Source organism: Cyanistes caeruleus, chromosome 7 (genome assembly GCF_971803275.1).
Source record: "Cyanistes caeruleus chromosome 7, bCyaCae1.hap1.1, whole genome shotgun sequence".
In the NCBI taxonomy this organism is placed as follows: Eukaryota; Metazoa; Chordata; class Aves; order Passeriformes; family Paridae; genus Cyanistes; species Cyanistes caeruleus.
The window spans coordinates 33,783,443-33,804,097 of record NC_141707.1 but is presented as its reverse complement, the minus strand read 5'-3'; the positions used below and the strand labels follow the sequence as shown (position 1 = coordinate 33,804,097).

General features: G+C 43.2%; 1 protein-coding gene across 2 annotated transcripts in view; it reads left to right on the top strand.

The window, feature by feature from the left end:
* The window catches only part of DPP10 (dipeptidyl peptidase like 10), a 431,847-nt gene that overhangs the window by 183,522 nt on the left and 227,670 nt on the right, over positions 1-20,655 (top strand). The window contains exon 1 of one of the 2 annotated variants that reach the window (XM_086898811.1): positions 7,169-7,496. The exons of the other annotated variant lie outside the window; for it this stretch is intronic. Within the exon in view, the coding sequence (XP_086754937.1) occupies positions 7,425-7,496 (72 nt within the window). The 5' untranslated portion in view covers positions 7,169-7,424. Of the gene's footprint in view, positions 1-7,168; positions 7,497-20,655 lie in introns of those variants that run through there. 2 annotated transcript variants of the gene reach the window in all.

Genomic DNA, 20,655 nt, shown 5'->3' with positions numbered 1-20,655 from the left:
TTTTCAGATCCTTTGGGAAAGAAAAGGTATTACACAAATCTTGGATAATGGATGCTTGTATTATTGTACAACTGTTTGATGCCTTTCATTATGAAACATCTGCAGAGGATGAACAGGCTCTTAGCACAAAGTTCTGTGACAGCTCCATTTCATATCGCAAAAACAGCATGGAAAAAAGTTCAGTAGCACAATTTTTCACAAAACCTCTTCTCCTTCCCTTTGATGTAGTCATAAGTCTTTTGGGATGCTCAGATCTGCTCTATCCAGTGACTGCTAATCAGAATTAAAGGTGTTGAACAGAGAACAGGCCCTGCTGTTCTCCACTCTTTCCCCTCAATGTTTCAAGGCATCCTAGGATTAAGGCGGCCAGTGGAGTTGCCATTTTTAAACCCAAACTGTGCAGGGTTAGAAGATTTTTGTAATTTTCAGCATAATGTAAGTGCTTGTAGTCGTATCTCTGTTTCAAAGGAAAACAATTCCCAATAGAAATTTGGTGTTTAATCACTGTCAGCTTCATGAGGCTTGTTGGATTATTTTTAGAGTGAACTGGAGCTGGATGGAAAATATTTCAGAGGAAAATCATCCTACAAAAATGAATTTTGATCAAAAGTGTCAGGGGAATTATACAGAATTTTACAAGATTTTAGAATAGAAGGAGAAGAGAACAATTTCTATTGGTATTGCAATATTTTCTTTCTGGCTGAAATTAATTTTGACTTTTGTAATTAAAATTAAAGTAAAATTAACATAATATTCTTCATTAAAAAACTAAATTAAATAGCATAGTAGGGGAAAAGTCTATTTTTGGTTAGTAGTAAGAAATGGAAGTAATCTAATGTTGTTAAAGCATTTTACTTAGTTTATTCTCCAAATTTAATTTTATTGTAGATTATGGCATTTTGTTATGATTCTATTCTGATTTTTAACTCCCATTATTATCTCAATTTTTTTTCCATTTTTTCATTATACTCTTTCTCCTTGCCACCTCCCAAATTAGCAAGTGGAATTTGGTCTTCCTAATCCATCCCTATTTTGTAGTGTATAAGGGCAACATTCTAACAATTGCTCAATTAATTAAAACATTCAGTCAGGGTAATTTTTAATAGTAAGTGATCTATTGAGGTCCTGTTTAATCTCCACTTTCTTCCTTCATTGCTCGTGGTTAAATATCTGTGAATCTGACAAGTCTTCCAGGAGCAGCAAGGAGATTTTGGATTCCTGAACAGGCCAATTGCATTTTTGTGAACTGTGATTTAGGTCATAACCTGGGTCTGCACATCAGTCTGAGTTCTTTATCCACCACTGACAGGGGATCCTCAGGGAACCAATTGCTGTTTCTGAATATCCATGCAGTATGAAGTTCTTTGAGGAACAGTTGCTTTTTCTGGACATATTTCTGATTTATACCTTTGTTAATCGGAGAATTCTGAGTTCCCAGACCAGTGATTTGTTGACCAAATTTAAACTTATTTAATCTGTAAAATGTCACAGATTTGCAAATGCATGATTACACTGTATTTCTGGATTCATATATTTTACTACAAATATTTCTTAGGAGCATTTTGAAGGTCTGAACATTAATTTTTTTTGCTGTACAAACTGATCCTCAGTAGTAATTGTATTATTTTCTCCTTCAGTTTCAGGTGTGTCTTCTAAAGAGTTACAAAGTAAGCTGAAAGCTTTTACTTGCAAATTCTGATGTAACATGTCTTCATGGGTGAGGAGCTCTTAGTGTAACTTCTGCCAGTTTAAAGATACAGTGCAATGGTCAGAGGATGGGAAATGCATTTTCAAAGTCCAAAATCTAGTCTTGCCTCTTCACAGCCTATTCCATCATTTGTATAACTGCTTTCTTGAGTAAAAAAAAGTGTAAGTGATAAGTAGAAGTAGTTTTATATTATACCATTATTTGTATTTCAGCTGTTTCATGTTAGTGAACTACTTGTGAGATCTTTTGGTGGAAGTGCCATTAGGATTTAAATTCCAGTAATACATTTGGAGAGAATTGCTCCATAGAGACTTTGGGAGTAGGTCAAGCCTTCCCTTTGAACTTTGAACTATTGTTAGAATATGCTGTTTGTTGAATAATGAGAGTTATTTTTGTCTGTACTTGGTCCTGTTCTCTGTACTTCCACTGAAATATTTGCATGTGTATTTTAATAAGTCTTGTAACTTTCCTGCTGGAATATATTTGCATTTATTTGTATTAACTCAGTGTTTGCATTGATTGTTTTATCTGAAACAAGACAAGGAGAGAAAAACATGAGTACAATTTATTCACAAAGAAAATAGCTTTTCACTGAAGCAGGTGTTAAAAAGTAATATGTTTCTAAATGCAGAAGGTGCCTGGAATTTTCCTTCTATCAAAGAATTCTTAAGAAGCAAAGTTCAAATATTCAGTTATTTAAAGCCATAGTTTAAAAAACATTCTGTACAAAACCACAATCTGTCTGTTTTTCAGCTTTATGTGACTCAGAGTGGTTTTCTTCTGGAGAACTATCTTTAGTTTTTGCAAGCCCACAAATCCCCTTAAAACACAAGCGAGGAACAGTCATCTTAACTTTTCTTGGGTTTTGGTGACATTAGTTTGATTTTTAAATTCACCTATATGATTTCAAGGATATTTCTTTTTAGTCCAGTTGCCAGAGCTTAAAAATAAATCAGAAATCCACAATCAGAGTTTATTCATGATATTTGATTGGAAAAAGTCACTGGCAATCTCTCAAGCCATGACCTTGAAGCTCTCATAAAGTCATCAGCTGGACTACGCAGTGGGTGTAGTGGGTGATACGATGAGAGTCCTTTTCCCTCAGTTTTAAGAGTGCTGAAGTTCTTGACTAGATGTGATTGGCAATCTTTTGGTCTCAACTACAGAATCACAGAATAAGCTGAGTGGGGTGGTACCCACAAGGATCATCAAATCCATCTCCTGGCCCTTCCCTGGACCATCCCCAAGACTCACACGTGTCCCTAGGGGATTGGCTAAACTCTTCTTGAACTCTGTCAGACTTGGTGCTGTGACCAATTGCCTTGAACACAAAAAAACCACCATTCTCTGTAGGAATGACTCAACTGGATGTAAAGGTTATAAGTGACTTCTTATTTTTATAGGAATGCTTCAATAGGTATTGCTTACACCTTTACTGCAATCACACAGTAAAGAGGGCCATATATAACATATAGAAAACAAAACTGATGCAGGTTTGTACTTTGAAATTCCCACTGGAGCAGCAGCAAACTTATGGAACATAAAAGTCACTGCCAAATGAAGGGCCTGGACCTGCACTGTGCCAATAATGCTGTGCCTCTTCATGGTGGCATGTACAGAGCAGCATCTGTGTGACACAAGGCAGTCAAATCACTTGATCACTTGATCACTTGATCATAACCAGCTTGTCTGTGTGCACTGTAGCTCAGGCCCTGCAGCTCCCAGTCCATGTCCCAGGGCTCTGGAGTGATTAACAAGTGGCACACAGGCAGCCTTTGGCACCTGGCCGTGCTCCCAACATCACCCTGGAGGGGTGATGGGCCAGGAGGGTGAAAAACTACCAGGGCTTCTTCAGAAAGAGAAGGGAGAGTTCCCCTTACATGTGGCATCCTGTGCTGTATTCTTTTTGCACATATGTCTGGCCCCTTTACTTCTCAAACAGTTTCCTGGCTTTCTGGCTGCCTGTCCAAAATTTTTGCTGCAGGTTAGTCTGCTGTGTGAACACAACATATGTGTAATTGAGTCATGCGGCGGGAGCTGTAGCGATCGGATAATACTCTGATGAAGCTGATATTCAGCTTATGTGGAAGATAAAACAGTCATGTTGTGTTTTGACTCATGCACCCAAATCTCATGTGTGAAGATGGAGGAAGTTACAAGGAGTCTGTAACATAAAATTGCCATTTAAAGGTGGATTAATTTAATGCAGCTGTAAAAGAATTGATTCAGACCATAATTCTGTTGCTTTCTTCAGCTCTTTCACCCAAGTCTTAGATGCTTTCCCTGGTGATACCATGAGGTGTTTGGGTGAAAATGGTTCAAGGAACCACCATAACCACCATACAACTTTATTTCTTCACCCATATGGCAGCAGTTTTAGTTCCAGGCTCCAGTTTCAAAGATGCGTCCTATTAATGGCTGTAAAATGTCTGTTCCTTTAAACAGCCCAAATTACTTATAAACAGTAATTTACTAAAAAAGACCTAAATTAAAGTTGGTGTGGGCATTAGTGAAAACTGGTGAATTAATTAAATATCATCAAAGCATCAATACTATAAACCAGTGAACCAACATATAAAAACAATGATAGAAGGTGAGATTTAGTGCTGTAAATAAGAGTCTTAGCCTTGATTTTAGGAAGCTTTAGATAAGAATCATTGTGTATACACCCAGTTCCCAAAGTCCTACCCCAAAAATACTTGTTTCCCATAATTTTAATTGATTTATGAAAACCCAACCCAGCATGCACAACTTTTGTGAAACTTATGCTGCATAGCTCAGTCCATTAGAGTGATAAAACCTCACAGTGAATATATTGTCAATGAATAACCAAGCTTCAGCTAAATGTCTGCTAATGTCTTTTTCCTTCTTGATTAGCAGTGGAACTCCATCACAATGGGTCTTATTGAAAACGAGCTGAAAGTAATCTTGATTGAAACATGCCTATTCAAACCCCAAATCATTAGAATTCTTCAGCTTTGATGAGGGCCCAGTAATTAGTTGAGTTGCAATAGACCTGTGCCATAAACAGCATGAATCAGAACATGTCTGCTTCTAAGACTTATTATTTGTATTACTGTAGCACCTAGAGGCCACAGGCAAAATCTGAGTCTCCCTGTGTTATACATTGCTCAGTGCAAACAAGACCCCAAGCCCAACAGAATGCAGCCAAAACTAAGGCAGAGAAGGCTGATCTGTGGAAGCAAAGCAGAGCAATAGGTGTGGGAGTGCACAAGGTACCACCTTTGCTGCCCTTTTTGCTTTTTCTTTGCATAGTGCAAATGTTAAACAAAAAGAGACAGCAGCAAGGCAGGACAGGGAAGTAAAGGGACAGGGTTGACAGCAGCAGGGATGGGAAATAATGAATTGTAAGAGAGAAAATAGATATGTAAAAGGGAGAGGTAAGGGAAGAGATGCTGTGAAGAGAAGCACAGGAAATGGTGACTCCTGATCTGAGGGAAAGTAACTGTGCAGGTGAGAACAATCTTGTAGTTGGGTCTCATGCAGGGGCCTTTGGTGTTTTGCTGGAGAGGGATCATAAAGTTAGCAACAAAAAGAGATTTAATGAGTTAATTTAGATGGTTCTCCTACTCTAGGCATCACCAATTATACTCACAGTGCTCTAGACAGACACTTAGACAATAAAGATATTATTTTCATTCTTTGGTAGCACCTTTTAAGCATTTGAACATAGTTTCCATATCAGCTCCCAGTTCTCTTAACTGATCCAGATTATTTTCTGTTTCCCTTCAGAGCACCTGCTCTCCACATTTCTGATTGTCCTTGTTACATGCCTGTGTTGCTGTGCATTCCCTGACCTTGCCTCCTGTGCTCAAGAGCTGCCCTGCCAGTGCTGGCAGGAGCAAATGGAAATGATGCTGGAGAAACAGTTTTGTGGGTACTTGTTTTAGTTCTACTCAGTTGATGTTTTTCTGTACCAGATGAAACTGTCCAGATGAAACTTCCAGTGCTGGAAGCCCTTGTGAGTCAATCTAGGTGACATTCACTGCTCTTCTACTGACAGGCTTGTTAGCCTAAAAAAGAAAGAAATTAGGTTTGTTTGACATGATAAACTCTTGACAAATTAATGGTGGCTATTAGTCATCATCTAGTTTTTGTCTAGAGTGCTTGCAAAGTTCATTTGCTTGGGTTTTTTTGTGCCTCTTGACTGGTGGAGAAGTCAACGGGGCTATGGGTGATAGTGGAAGGTGGAAACACTCAGTTCTCCCTATTCTGTGGCTGCCTGGTGTGTAGTTCCTCAGTCCCATGTCTTCTTCCCATCCCTTTTTAAATAGTTCCCAGCACAGGCTGAAATCTTAGATCTCTGTCACTGCTATTAATTATGTTCACCATGTAGTCAGAATTGACCTTTCTTGTGAGTTTTGATGCAAAATATATTAAAAATGATCAAAAGCTCCTCTCACTATGTGCTGACAGCTTTCCTTCTATCTGGCAGCCTCTTGAGACCCAGGCTGACTAAGAGTGCTGGGCTCTCTCTCCTGCCAGCCATGCATTCCCATCCCAGTGCTCCATCTCCTGCATGGGGACACTCCTGTGTTCTCCATCCTCCTGAGTGCTGGGGCATGAAACCAGCCCGAATTAACAAGCAGCCCAAGCCTAGGTGTTCCACCTGCTTGGGTTTGAGGTTCTTTTCCCTTACAAAAGCTCACGTTCACTATTCCTTGAGTCAGCATCTGTCTTCACAGTTCAGCCATTTACTGCTTGATGGTTAGAATGAAATTTGAGACGGTCTGCTTTATTCATCCTTACACAGAACACCCCTCGAAGCTACCGGATGATATGGCTTTGGGACACAGGGTAAACTGGGTCCCTGTGGTCTTCCCTGATGTTCTCCTTTTTCCTAGATCCACATCAAGGCCTCCTGTGCCGAGTTCAGCTGAAACGGTCCTTGGAACCCCTTTCACAGCCTCGGGCTTCCCAAGAGGAGTGTCTTAGTGCAAACCAGGGTTGTGATGCCCCAGGCCGAGCTTCCCAGGCCGGGGCTGGCAGCATTGGTTCCGGTACAGCCGGGGAGATGCGCCTTTGGCCGCTCGCTGCTGAAGCGCCGTGGCGGGGCTGGACAGCGGCGGGACAGCTCCTGCCCTGCCCGGCAAGTCCGGACCGTGCGGCCCCAGAAGCGCCGCAGCGAACAGCGTGGCTGGGCTCCCTTCACCCTTTCCTTCCCGTTAGCCCCTCTGCTGGTTTCTGCGGCCGGCGGCGGGGCGGCAGCGGCGGGGGCCGGTCCCGCGGGGCGGTCGCGGGGCGGTCTCGGCGGCGCGGCCCCGCCGCAGCCGGCAGCGACGCCCCCGTGGCGGGGGCGCGGATGGTCTCTCCCGGGCCGGCGGGAGCGGCTGTGACACCTGCTGGCGGCGGCGGGCCGGCCCACGGCGGGCGGAGCGGGGGGAGCGGGGCGGGCGGGCAGAGCGTGCCCGCTCGGGGCGCTCCGCGGCCGCGCCCGGCGCTGATGCGCGGCCGCCCCCCGGCTCGGGGCACGGCGGGGCCGAGCGCCCCCTGAGCACCGGCGCGCCGGGGCACTGCGGTAGCGGCGCTGCCGCGGCGGCGGCTCCGCGCCCCCCGCCCGTCCTCCTCTTTCTCCTCCTCCTCCTCCTCCTCCGCCGCGCCACTTCCAGGGGAGGCTGGTGTCATGCGGCTGGCGCCGAGGGAGGGGTGCCCGGGGCCGCAGCAGCAGTGAGAGGCGCCGCGCCGAGCCCCTGCGATGACAGCCATGAAGGAGCAGCCGGCGCACCCGGGCGGCAGGGGGAACCCGCCGCCGCCGCAGCCCGACCAGGTGCGAGCCGCGGCGGGAGGCGCCCAGGGGCCGGGGATGGACGGGGCGGGGGGCGGCCGCCGTCCCGGAGAAGTTGTGCGGAGCTGGAGAAAAGTGTGCGGGAGGGGAACGGGGGATACGGGCGCCCTCGGGGCGGTTCGGCCGGGAGGAAGAGGGAGCCCCGCGGAGCCGTCTCGGGGATGCGCTGGGGCCGCCCGGAGGGGAGCCAGCCTCGTCCGGATCCGCACGGGAGCTGGCATGTCGGCCAGCCCCGGGTCCCGCAGTAGTTTGCGCTCCGCTCCCCCGCGAGTTGCGCCGGGGGAGCCGCACGGGCCGGGGGACGCTGCCGGGGAGCGGCGGTGGCACGGCGGGAGCGGCCGGGGCTTGCCGGCGGTGCGGGGAGCTCCTCATCGCCCCCCGCTCCGCTCGGGGCGGGCAGGGAGCGGCCCCGGAGGCCGGGGAGGTTTCCCGGTGGGGGGATTTTGGCAGCGGCCGGGCGGCAGTCACGTCCCTTGGCCCGACGGTGCCGCCCCGTGGGCTGGCGGGGCTGAGGCTGGCGGGGTGCTGATGCCTCTCGGTAGAGGTGATTCTCGCTTCGAGTCTCGGGCGGCGTCCGCATACGGGAGACGCTACCGGGGAGCAGCCGAACTTGGATGTCATGCTCCCAAAATCGAAGTTTTCCATCAGCAGATCGCTGCTCCTGATGCTCCCGGGCGGTATCGGGAGGGATGGGGCTGCCCCCGGGCACCCTCCGGCAGCCGGGCCGGGGCGGAGCCGGAGCCTCGCACCTGCCCTCGGCACCCGGCAGCGCTCAGCTCTCCCTCTCCCCCAAGCACCTTAAAATATTCCAACTCCAACGGAGGGGTTTTCAGATTGTTTTTGCTGTTTTTTTTTGCGAATAGTCCGTGCGCGCCGCTTTCGGTGTGGAACTCCGGCACGCTGAACGGGCTCGCAGGACGTGGGGAGCTGCATTTCACGTTTTCATTCGCTCCTATATCCATCCACCGAGCTTAATTTTCCTTCGATACACTCGCATTGGGTGAAAAACGCCAGCAGTGGAAGCTGCTGGGCTCAGATGTGCTTTAGCCAGCCAGAGGCTGAGTACCCAGTCCTGCAAGCACAGCCAGGCTGCACGTTCAGCTCCGAGGAGTCTGTCCAGTATCACTGAACCCATTCATTTAAATATATTTAAAGATCTATGCTCTCCGCTGAAAAAATGCACATTTTCGTGTAATGCTGGTAAAATAATACATTTGATCCTTCTTGAATAAATTAATTGCGTAAGTTACGTGATCTGAAATAGATGGGTAACTTCAACCAGTGCTTAAATTCTGTGCAAATAGTAGAATTTATGGAAAAGTGAAGATCATTTTAAATAGGCTCAGAGGTTCACAGAGCTCATAAATTTCAAGGACATTGTTTTGCTTTAAAGGGGTACTGCTATTAGATGTAATAAAAAGTACTTGAACTTAACCAATCTCTATTTCTTTATATTCAATTCAGAAGTGTTGAATTGGCAATTGTTGTTGGAGGTGGAGGTCTTTTCAAAGGAGGATTAATATTACATGAACAAAATTACCAGTTTGACTGCTTTTTTAGGTTGTAATGAGGAACAGCAGTAAGATATCAATTTAAAGCACACTTAAATATTAAGGTTTATCCTGAATATAGAAATATTATTGCCTGAGTGCTCTGGAGTTCTCAGCTTCTCTCAGTGGTGGATGTGGCAGCCACTGGTTTGTGTGTGGGCCTGGCTGAGTGAGCTGTAGGTGTGAAGTCCTGTATATTTGGATTGGGTTTTTCAGAGCAAGTTTACTTATCTTGGTTAAAATAATACTGAATCAGCTTTGGTTGCCTGTTGTCTTAGGTGTCAGGGACATCATGCACTACGTAACAGCATGGCATGTGAAATGTTGCTTGTAGTGGATAGCAAGGCTTTCTGTGGGTCTGAATGCCCCTCATAAGGAAGGGGGCCTGAGTCCTGCAGTGAGCTCCGTGCAGAATGAGGTCAGGGTCATGGATGTCCACTCCTGCACCTCTGCAGGATCCGTGGGACACGCTCACCCTGGGCAGGGCTGGACCAGAGGCTGGGTCTGACTTAGGTTTGTGCTGGAAACCATTCTCAGTGCAGCAGTGTGATGTGCCTGTGATCCTAACAAAAGAATATTATCGTTTCAAAGCTTTTTTGTTGGTTTTTCGTGGTTGCAGTTGCGGAGTTGATGCTGTGGTGAGCATGGGGGGAAGAAGATCAGGAGTTCATATGTTCATTCTGCTTTTCCACACCCCACAGCACTCATGGGCTTGCTCATATGGAAAATGCATCCTTCTCAGGGCCTTCAATAAATCCATCTCTGTCTTGTACTCATGTTTCACACTGAATGTTGCTGGTGAGCTTGTGTGAACTCGTAGTGTCACTGTCTTTGACACTTGGAGCTTATTGACCTCTTTATAACAAGAAGGTGTCTGCTCTGAGAAGGGTTTCCTGAGGCAGCAGGGCGGCAAATCTTTTCTGGTAGACAAGTAGAAAAAGGTTCTAGAAAGAAAAAGGAATTGTACCAAGATCTTCTAAGTGTCAGTCTCTTTCCTGATTCCAAGGTCTGGTTTTACAGATTTCTCTGAGAGCAGTCATACCAAAGGTGAAGTATTTCTGGCAAATTTATAGGTAAATTTGTGACCCAGGATGGGATTTCAAATTACAGCAGGATAATGCTGGGATTCTCCACTTTAAATAAAAGCTTGGATTGACTGACTGAAGCATCCACAGCCATCACCTTATAAATAATTGGACACAACTTCATATCCAACACGTCCTCTGATGGTACTTTTAAACCAAGGCTCCCCTGGGACAAGGCATCCAATAACAACTTCCATTAACAGTGCTATTGATGTTTTGGCATTCAGTTTGATAAATCAGCCAGATTTATTCTCACCTCGCTGCTAAATGATGGGTCATATTTATTGCAAAAATTACAGTTTTATGTTCAGGTAATATATCTGTAGAAGGGAAAATAGCTGTAAATTACCTGTATTTCTGGAATGCTCTATCCAAGTGCTCAGACTTCTGTCACTTGAGTGCTGTGTCAGGAGTTAATGTGGCTCTTTCAGTTTCCCTTAGAAGGCAAAAATGAGTGTTTTTCATCTTGAAGCTCTTAAGAATTGTCCTGGGGTCTTGGACAATGATGTTTAGTGATCTTTTTTAGAAGGCACAACCATTTGGTAGTCAGTGGACACAACATATTTGAAAAATATAATGTACCTGAATGACTTGCTGGCTGATGAATGTTGCTGCCTTTGCAGATGAAAAACTAAGATAATTCCTCTAGGTATTACCTTTGTGAGGCTTCAGTCTGTTTACAAAAAACCAGATGATCTACACCACCTGGTGCTACTTGCTGTTCTTTGTGTGTGCAGAAGACAGACCTTTGAAATTTATAATCATTTTCTCCTGAGCCTCTTTTACTCTCCCAACCTGATGCCTTTTTAAAATTGATTTTAAAACAGAAAAAAAGGTGGTGAGTGGTTTTTTTTGTTTGTCTGATGGGGCTTTTTGTGTGTGTGTGTGTGTGAGTTTTTTGCTAGCTTTTTTGTTTTGTTTTGTTTTTCCTCTGTAATTTCAGAATCTACTACATTATTCTTCTTAAAGCAGGCAAGGTCAAATCAGACATTGTATTGTACTAAATCGGGACATTATTTGGTAAGCATTTAAATTACATGTTTAGTGAAAAAAACAAGGACAAGTGGCTACTGTTGCTTGACTGTTGATTTCAGGAGTTGACTTTTTCTGTCACATGACCAGTTTCTGTGGTCACCAGACAGGTGGCACATTCTAAAAGTACATCTGAACAAAAGACATCTGCATTTTATTTTTTTGCAGTGACTAAAGCCAAAATAATTTCTGTTTTTATGTCTTTCTTCATTGTTTTGCTCCTTTTTCCCCAAAGCAGACTCTGATCTTGTAGTGGGAGAAGCATTGATGGATAGCTGTGTCTGTCCAGAGCAATATTCACCTTAATGAGCTTTTATCAAGGTGAAAGGGCTCTCCTTTGCCCCACTCAGGTCAGTTTCAGCTTGATGGGCCAGGCAGAAACTTTTAATCACATACACACAACAGTTCCAGTACTTGAAAGATTTAGTCAGGTGGTCAAGTCCATGTCCCCCGCTCCTGTTTGTGTTCAGAGCTGGCTTCAGGCTGAAATAAGAAATCCAGTTCTAGTACATAATCCAAAGTGACTTTGCATTTTTCCTGCTTACCAGCCTAGGGGAACTTTTACCTTGCTTTGTTGTGGTGCTCTACCCAACTTACTGGTTTCAACAAGCTTCAGCACAATGTCACAAACAGTCAATAAGAAAAGCCAATAGTAGTGGTGAAATAAGGTTATATTATTATGCCCAGAATATTTCATAAAGAGCTATCATTTGGCTCTTAACTTAAACTTTAAAATTCTGTTTCTTACGCTATCTAGAGGCCACACTGTGCCTGTGCTGAATCCAGCAAGGGGGATTACAGGCTTGCAGTATCTTTTGACTGTGTGACCAGCTGCCCAAGAAGTTTATAGGAAAATGTATTACCTGTGGTGGTTTGCAATATTGTTCAGGATTCAGATTCTTGAGGAAGACACAGGATGTGTCATCTTTCAAATAGTACATGTGGCCTTTATTCATTTTCTGTGTGCCTGGTGACTGTTTCGATGTAGTTCAGCCGTGTCCCTGATGGTGGTGATTGGCACAAAAAGCCTGAGGTTTGTCTTCCATCTTCACTGCAGTTCTTGTCTTCTGCTCTGAGCTCCGTGGGGCAGGGGCAGGCTCGTTTTTGGTGAGATGCTCCTGATGTTAATTGAGGAGCATCGCTGTCTGTGCCATCTGGTACCTGCTCTGCTGCCCAGTCTGGGGGAGCTTGAGCCACGCTCTTTTTTCAGTGTCTGCAGAGCACACAAGGCTGTTTCTCTGCACCTCTCAAATTCAGAAGTGATGAGTGTCCAGTGAGTGTCAGAAAATCACTTTCCTCATGCAGAAAACTTCAAGACCCTTCCAGTCCTTTATCCAGCCTCTGCCCTGGGGCACAAGCACAAAGAGATCTCTGCTGGTGGACACGGGGCAGGGTGATTGTGCTGGTGCTCTCTTGCTCGTGGTGCCCTCCCCTCATGGTTCTGATGCCTTTTTTGCAGCGTGCCTCGCTTGCAGAACAGCGTGTGGGAACCTGGGCAGCATCACACAGCACCTGACTCTCCAGCATGCAGAGCCCTCTGCTTGCAGGTGGATTAAAGGGATTACTTAATGCAGTGAATCAAAAACTCTGAAGCAGGGCAATCGTTTTGGCTCTTTTGTGTTTGAAAGAATTGCAGGCAGCTGTAGGTTACATTGTAGCCTCAGCTATTTGAACATACACATTGTATTAGCTATTTTTAAAAACCCTGTCTGTGTTTTTTTTCCAGAATCTTCCCATTGAAAGTATTGCTTCAGGCAAGCTACTTTGATAATTAACAAGAGGGAGGAACTCTTTAAGCAAACAGAGATGCTGTTTATGTTATTCTCAAATTTGAAAGCCATCCTTTTAGCACTTTTTAATAACTTGGAGGCATTTGGAGATCATATGCATGTGTTAGTGACACACAAATGTGACCACAGACTCTCTTCCCTTTGTGGTAGTAAACAATGCAGTAAGTGATCCCTAGAGGGGTATCATTGTTGTTGTTATTGTGTTTTGTTTTTATGTTTTAACTAATAAGAGTTTTGAAATTTGTCTGACCTATGGAAGGACTTGTGTGTGCACGAATTTGCATTTCACATATATGACTTCCTTTAACATTGCACAGGTAGTCCCACCTGCTGCCACACCTGCCTGTGTCCTGCCAGCAGGTACCTGTGACTTGTTGACACTGTCTTTGGAAGTCTTACAGGACCTGTGTCATATTTCAAGTGGGTGCATTAGTCACAAAATCTCAGATGTCTCAAACTCTGTCCCTTTGCACTTTAATCATGCGCTTCTTTTATGCTTCACTCAGCTGCATCGAATGACGTTCATGAATATATGATAGTAAAAGAACAATGCTGGTGGTGACTGATGATGATAAATTACTGTATTTATCCATTAGGAAGGACACTGGATGACCTACAGATCTGAGGCAGAAGCTAAAAGACCTTTTTTAATCTTTCTTAACACTGCTGGCAATAGCCACATAGCTTATTATGTGTTATTTATGTAGAGAATCTGTAAATAGTTTTGACCGATTCTAAGATAAAATAGATAAGATAAAACCCCTCTGGCATTTGGAGGATATTGCCTAAGAAAAATCAATTAGGGAGTATCAAACAATGCAATAATTTAAGGAAAATAAGGATTCTGTAAAAGCTTTTGGGGGCATATTTTAGATTGCCTGGGGCAATATTTGCAATTTGCAATTCCCTTGGGGAGGAAAGAAAAGCATTTTGTAGCTTTCCAAAAAAACAAACCGGGCCAATATAGAAGTTTTGTTTTTGAGAATATGGAGGGAATTCCAAATTCCAAGGGGAAAGCTGTTAAACTTGCTTGAAGTGCTGGGCAAGTGCAAGAAAGTAAATCAAACACTGCCAGTGCGACTGATCATTCATCCCCTGTGTTTGTTCCCTCTGCCCCTGGCGGAGCAGAGACTGCTGACCTCCTTTCCCCTTCTCCATCCTAAGGCTTCAGAGCCTGGTTAAATCAAAGCATTCAAGATTTATTGGGGGAGTCTTTCAGAACAAGGGTTTGAGCACAAGTCCACCTAATTATGAGTGATGGTGTGCTACAGTTTTGAGTCTTAAGGAAGAGGTGTTTCTATCAGTGGTCTAATATGAATTCTAAATAAATAAGCTCTAAAGGTTGGGTGACCTGAGTCAGTGCAGTTCAAGAAGAGTCCCTTGGCCTGCAGTACGTTGCAGTTGGGTAAGCCCATTACAACATTTCAGTTTGGATTTAAAACTTGATCAGTGAGCAAATCCTGACTGACCCTGGTGGATTCTGTCTTGCACCCCAGAGCAGTTTCAGACTGTGGGCTGGATTCCCTGAGGATGAAATGAAAGAAGCTGATGTGCTCCAGGAGCACCCGTGGGGTGCACCAGCTCTCAGTGGGTGTTGGATCCTTGGGATCAGCCTGGAGCTGGTCCATGTAACCCCCAGAAATACAGAAGTGTGCAAATCAGGTCCTTAACAGGTGTGGCTTCCCTGTCCAGTTCTGCTGCTCTCTCTTTGCTACACAGATTTAACAAACATAGAAGGTGATGAATGCATGCATATATTTAAAAGCAGCTGTCTGATTTTGGTTTGTTTTTATTTCACTTGGCTTGGGCCTGATACAACTACATTGCATGACTTTGTTTTTTTTTCATTTCAACACTGGATCAGTTTCTTACATGTTCGTAGGTATTTGTTTGCTATTTTTCAAACATACCAGTGTTTACTGCCTCCCTAGTTGAGACAGAAATATACTGACATGAGTGATTGAGTTTGAGATGGAGGAGAGGTCTAAATTTCACTTAAGAGGACCACTAAGAATCTGAAATAGACAGCAGGAAACAAAAATAGTGTAAGTCTTGCTGGAGGTTTATGATCTTCTGTAACTGAGATGTTTTTCCTAGCTCTGCATGGGTGGATGTATCTGAGAGTTCCACTAACTTGAAGGAGAATGGACATTATGAAATTGGAGGTTAAAAGCCCTTGTTCCGTTCTTGCCTGATTGCAAAATTTCTGTGATTTAGGTGGGTCCTTGAAGGCTGCAATTTCAGAAATAATGTCAGTGTTTGAGGTGTGTTGTTGTTTTGGGAATTTGAAATGTCAGAGTTGCCTGTGATGGACCTCCAGTGCCCAGTTAGGGAAAGCTGGCTGCCTTTTTTCAGTGTTACTGAGCAGTGCCATGGGGAGGCAGCTGACGTGTGGTGGTGTTAGTAAGAGTGGTTTGTGGGCAGCACGGGTCTGGCTCACTGATATTTGTGTGTTTCTATGAGGAAAACCCTCAGATTTAGGGGTATCCTCACAACCCAGAGGAGCTGCAGGAATGTTGGTGGTAATGGTGGTAGTCTAAGGGTCTGGATTTCTGCCCTTCAGGCAGGAGCCTGAGGTGATAGGAAATAGAGTGGTCACAGTGGCTGTCACTTAGGGTGCAGCTCCTGCTCCCAAAGTGTTGCACGTCCGTGTGTCTGTGTTTGCTGTGCCAGTGGAGCAGTCCCAGGTGTCTGGGAGAGATAACACGTGCTGCTCCTGCTCAGGGGTTATGGCACTTGGCTATTACTCACCCTCAAGACCATCTATGCAGCCTGGAAATTCCAGGTGGAAGATTTTCTATTTATTTCAATACAGATTGTGTCTGTGAATGGAGACTTGCTTTAGAAAATTTGTGTAGTCCTGAAAATAAAAGACTGTATTAGAAAATCAGTTTAATCTGATTTTCTTGTGCTATCCATACTCCATCCATTATTCTGGGAAAATGGTAAATAGAGAGCATACTTAGGGATGTTGGGTATGATCCAGCAGAGCTTTCAATGATTATCTCTGAAGTGGTTCATAGTGCTAAAGGCAGCATTTCATCTGCATAATTCTATGATTTTGAGTAGAATTAGTATTACCTGTTTATCTAACCCCAGCAGATTTGGGCTGTAAATTCCTCCTCTGTTCTTGCTGCCAGCACAATCCTGTGTGACTCAGCTGAGCAGGATGGACTCTTAACCACACACCTATTTTTCAGTGATCTGTGGATGCTGAGGACGCAGCACTGAGTGTTGCTTTCATACACTGTGAGTCTTTCCATCATTTCTAGGAACTTTAACTTGCACTGGTAATAAGGAGGAGAGGTGCAGCACACCAAAATCTCCAGCAAATTTCAAAAGACCTGATAAAAACAGGGTTTTTTTTTTCTGCCTGTGTTGTGCTTAGTGTGCTGAAGTAGAGTATGGAGTAATGAGCCATGGTCACATTTACATGGAAACCACTTCCCTTAATGAGGGGAAAGGCGTTATCTATTTCACTGTAGTGGATTTCCATTAAAAGCAGGACTTCAGCACATCCACCATCTAAAATGTGGGCTGGGACAAGCTTGGTGGAAACAAGGCACATAAATAGGAGGGATGGGATGGATGAGATGGAGATCTCTGGCTGTGACCAGCTCAGGGATAAAACAGACACAGTGCAAGAAATCCCTTCCAGGTGCTGCTTTGTGTTTCAGTGGAGTGCCTGATCTTGCACAAATCATAATGAGAAGCAATATGTACATAAAATGAAAAGGAAAAAGGAAAGGGAAATAAGGAACATATTTTTCAAGGCAGGCAGTTGAACCCCTGGAATAGAAATGCTGAGGTAAGTTTGGAACTCTGCACCTTTTGGTGTCTTTAAATGAAAAATGGTTTCCAGAAAGATGCCCAAGCAAAAATTTTTGGCCCTTGGAAAAAGGTGGTATCCCAGGGAAATGTAATGGGTTGCAGTCTGCAGGACATGGAATGATGGGGATGCCCTGGTGAATTACTGGTAGTTTTACTATTGTTGATAGTCAATACAAATGAACTCCTATGAGATAAAAATACCAAATCTTTATTGCAATAATCTTTTTTTTTCCCATTTCTGCTTCTTGACAATGATAGAAAGTTCCTCCTTTCCTTTTTATGTGCTACTGTAAATCTTTGTTATAATAGGAAAGGAACAATAGGTTATCTTATATCTGAGCTAAAGAGAATTTTTCCTGAAGAGCTGCAGACTGAAGTATGGAATTCTACCAATTTCCACACAGCATGTGGCAGCACTTAATATATATTTACTTTGGGGTCAGAAAGTTGCAGCTGTGACTCTGGAAAGGACTTCAGAGGTTACACTTTGGCTGGATGTGGTCAGCATTCATCCATGATCTGGCATTAACTCTCATGCCAGGACCTTGATCTGGCTGTAAGTACTATGCAAATTTGTTTTTTTCTTTTTTGTTTTTCCTTTCTTTTTTCTTCCTTGAGAGAGCAAGAATTTCAGTTACACAGCATCTCACTTGCTATAAAGATTTTGAGGAAAGGACTAATTTTTTTTTTCCTTTTTATTTTGCATGGACTATTGCAGTGAAAGCAACTTGATGTGTGTCTTCCTTGCAGTGTGGTGGTTCAGTTAAAGCAGGCACAAAACCACACCAGCACTTGTTTGGTGGCTTTAGCAGGTCCATGTTGGGCTGTGCACATGCAGTAATGTCCACCCAGCTCTAGTGGAGCAATTCCATTTGTTTGGTGGATCACTTGTTCTGTAATTCAGGGAGGGTTTTTCCTCCCAACAAGTTTTGTTTTACAGCTGGCATGTTGAGATTTGCTCCTGAGACACTGCACATGGTAGGCAGACAAAGTCTGTATTTAACAGTATTTGTAGAAGCAACGTTTTGTCACTGAAAATGAGTTAACTGGTTCTACAAAGGCTCTTGGATTTAGCTGACAGGTTACTGGGAGGCTTTTGCCCTTAAGGAGTTTCTTGAGGTTCTTGATATGGAAAAAGCTGTGCTTTGAGATTAAATTATTCAGGTGTTTTTCAAAGTAATTAAGGCTTCTAACATTTAATGTTTTATGTATGCAGGTTAAAAATGAAGGTTGATTAAATCACAACAAAGGGAAGTTTATTCACAAACGACTGACGGCAGTGTCTCTTTTGTGACTGGTGGAATGCTGTTGAGCCCACTTCATTACATTGAATATTGAGCCATTATATTAGTGCCATTTTTTCTAAGTGATGGTATTGTTAAAAAGCAGGCAGTAGAATTTGATGCAGTACAGCCCTGGCTCTGCTAAGTAGTGCAGAGTACTTTTTTTTTCTGTCAAGTATCTGATTTATAGACAATTTTTCAGCTTGTGTTTTTGGAATGGCCAGGTGAGCTGTACAAAACTCAGCAAGACCAGGAGGCAGGCCAAAGTAATGATTTTCTTGTTGGAAAGTAATAGACATGCCAGTATAGCATGTAATAACAGCAGGTTTTACAGAGTGCTGCAGAACAGTAGGAGTGTGAAACACATATGTCACATAAATTATCTGTGCATACATTTCTGCAGAGTTCTGGGCTACAGTAACTCATTCATACTTTCTTTTTATTTTTATTTTTTTTCCCCTTCTTTTTTCCAGTCACTGTGAGTTTCAATGTATGAACTCCTTCAGCCTCTTAAAAACTTCACCTTTCTTATCTCCTCTGGATTGAGTTCCTTATCCTTTTGATATATTGATATATATTGGTATATATATACTTGCTTTTCAGGAATCAGAGAATGGTCTTTGAAATCTAACAGCAAATCAGACCTCACTGTTCCATTGCTGTCTCTCATTATCCTCTTTCCTATCAGGAAAAAGAAAACAAAGAAACACCTAAGACACAAATCTAGAATATCCCCCATGTGTCAGTGTGAGACAGCTCATCTGTGCAAGTATTTATTAAATATTCTAAGCCTGCTTTTTTAAGGGTTACTTCCATAGTAACACTGAGGTTTTGTACTCTTCTGATAGTGTTCCTTGCTCATGGTGAAGATCTGGAGGTAAATTTTGTCTATAATTTTTTTTGGTCCATAATTTTTGGATATTTTATGTGAGCACACAGAGAGGCACATTGTCCTGTGTGTCTTGTGTTCCATTCCTGTACCCATCAGCCCACACCATGGATTGTAACAGCTCCTCCCTCTGCCTATGATCCCTCCAGTTTCTCTCTTTCACGGCATAGGGAGGTCTGGAGCCTCTCCTAATAATTTCTGTAAAAAGTAAAGAAACCAAACTTGCTCAAAATTATCTGTGGAAATCTTAGAATAAGCAATGTAGGTGAGAAGAACCCTGGTTGCTGAAGGGAGAGACGTTTCAAGAGTGTAAATCCTTGAAATTTCTTGGGCATTTGAAGCAAATCCATGAAAAACTAGTGAGCTCTGTGAAATATCATAAGGGACCCTTCATCAGTTTCCACTGGTCCTGGAGAAAGCAAAATCATAGGTGTTTCTTAATCAGCAGTGATGGAAACTTCCAGGTGATATTAATAGACTTTTTCCACACAGGAAAAGATTCTCCCTTTGTTTTTGCCCTACCTTGCATAAAGCTTTTTTTGTTTTTTTATATTAATCAGGCTTTTTTAAAATTTTAATCCCATCAGAGAAAAGGAATGTTCCTACAGAGATAATATTTGTATGTTATGAAAGTGTTTTCAGTATTAAGTCTCCTGAAAGTTGACCTGGATGAACCAGTGACATTGCAATGCCCTTTCTGTTTTGGGGGTTGTTTTTGTTTGTTTGTTTTGTTTTGGTTGTTTTTTTCTATTTCATTGTTATTCCTGTCTCTGTGGCTCTTTTTGCTATAAGAAAAATTCCTTACCCATTATCATACTAGCCCTTCATGCACTTCACAGATTTAGTTTTTAGTAATACAAAAAATAAGTCTACTTTCTGATCATGGAACAGTCTTCTGAGACTTGGAGGTGTCTGTGCCTTACCTTGAAGTGTTTGAAAACAGCTCTCAGTTATCAAGATTTAACATCATTTGGGAAAAATCAGAAGTTAGTTGGCTTTTAAGATATTGCCCAAAGGCAATGCATTCAGCATGCAGCCTTCTCTGATGGTGGTGAAGCACAAAATTTGAGAGTCCCCAGAAATTCACCTCAAGCATAAAACTTCTAAGTAAAAGCAGGCTTTGGAGGGTGCCAAGAGGTTAATCTGGGTGAGGGTGTTCTTTGTTTTCACCAAGAAAAGCGTGTTCCTTTATGGACATCTGAGCCAGGTCTCTGACAGATTCAGGCTCACAGCTCTGGATCTGTCAGCCACTGAAATATCCCATAATTTTTAGTGCACAGGTTGTGGGACCTTTCATTATTTCTCTTCAAAGGTTTTTTGAGGGCTCAATTCTTCAGCTGCATGGCACCAAAGACTTGTTTCTGTGGTTTTGTACTTCAGCAGTTGCAGTTCAATTCTAAACGTTTGTGGAAGTTTTATTTATATTGTGACAGAGCTTCAGTCGCCATCCAAGACTGAATTGCAATTGGAACATAGAGGGAAACAACAACATTTTTCTGAAGTCTAAACAGACAGGATAAGTATCAAGTGGATGGAAATTAATACTGTTATCTGCATTTTCCATTTTTCTGTTTCAGTTTTTCTAAACTAGCCATGAATTGGTGTGATTTGACAAACCTACCAGGAGTTTATGTTGTCTGACTCTGAAATGGGGAGAGAGTCTTTCCAAATAGACAAGAAG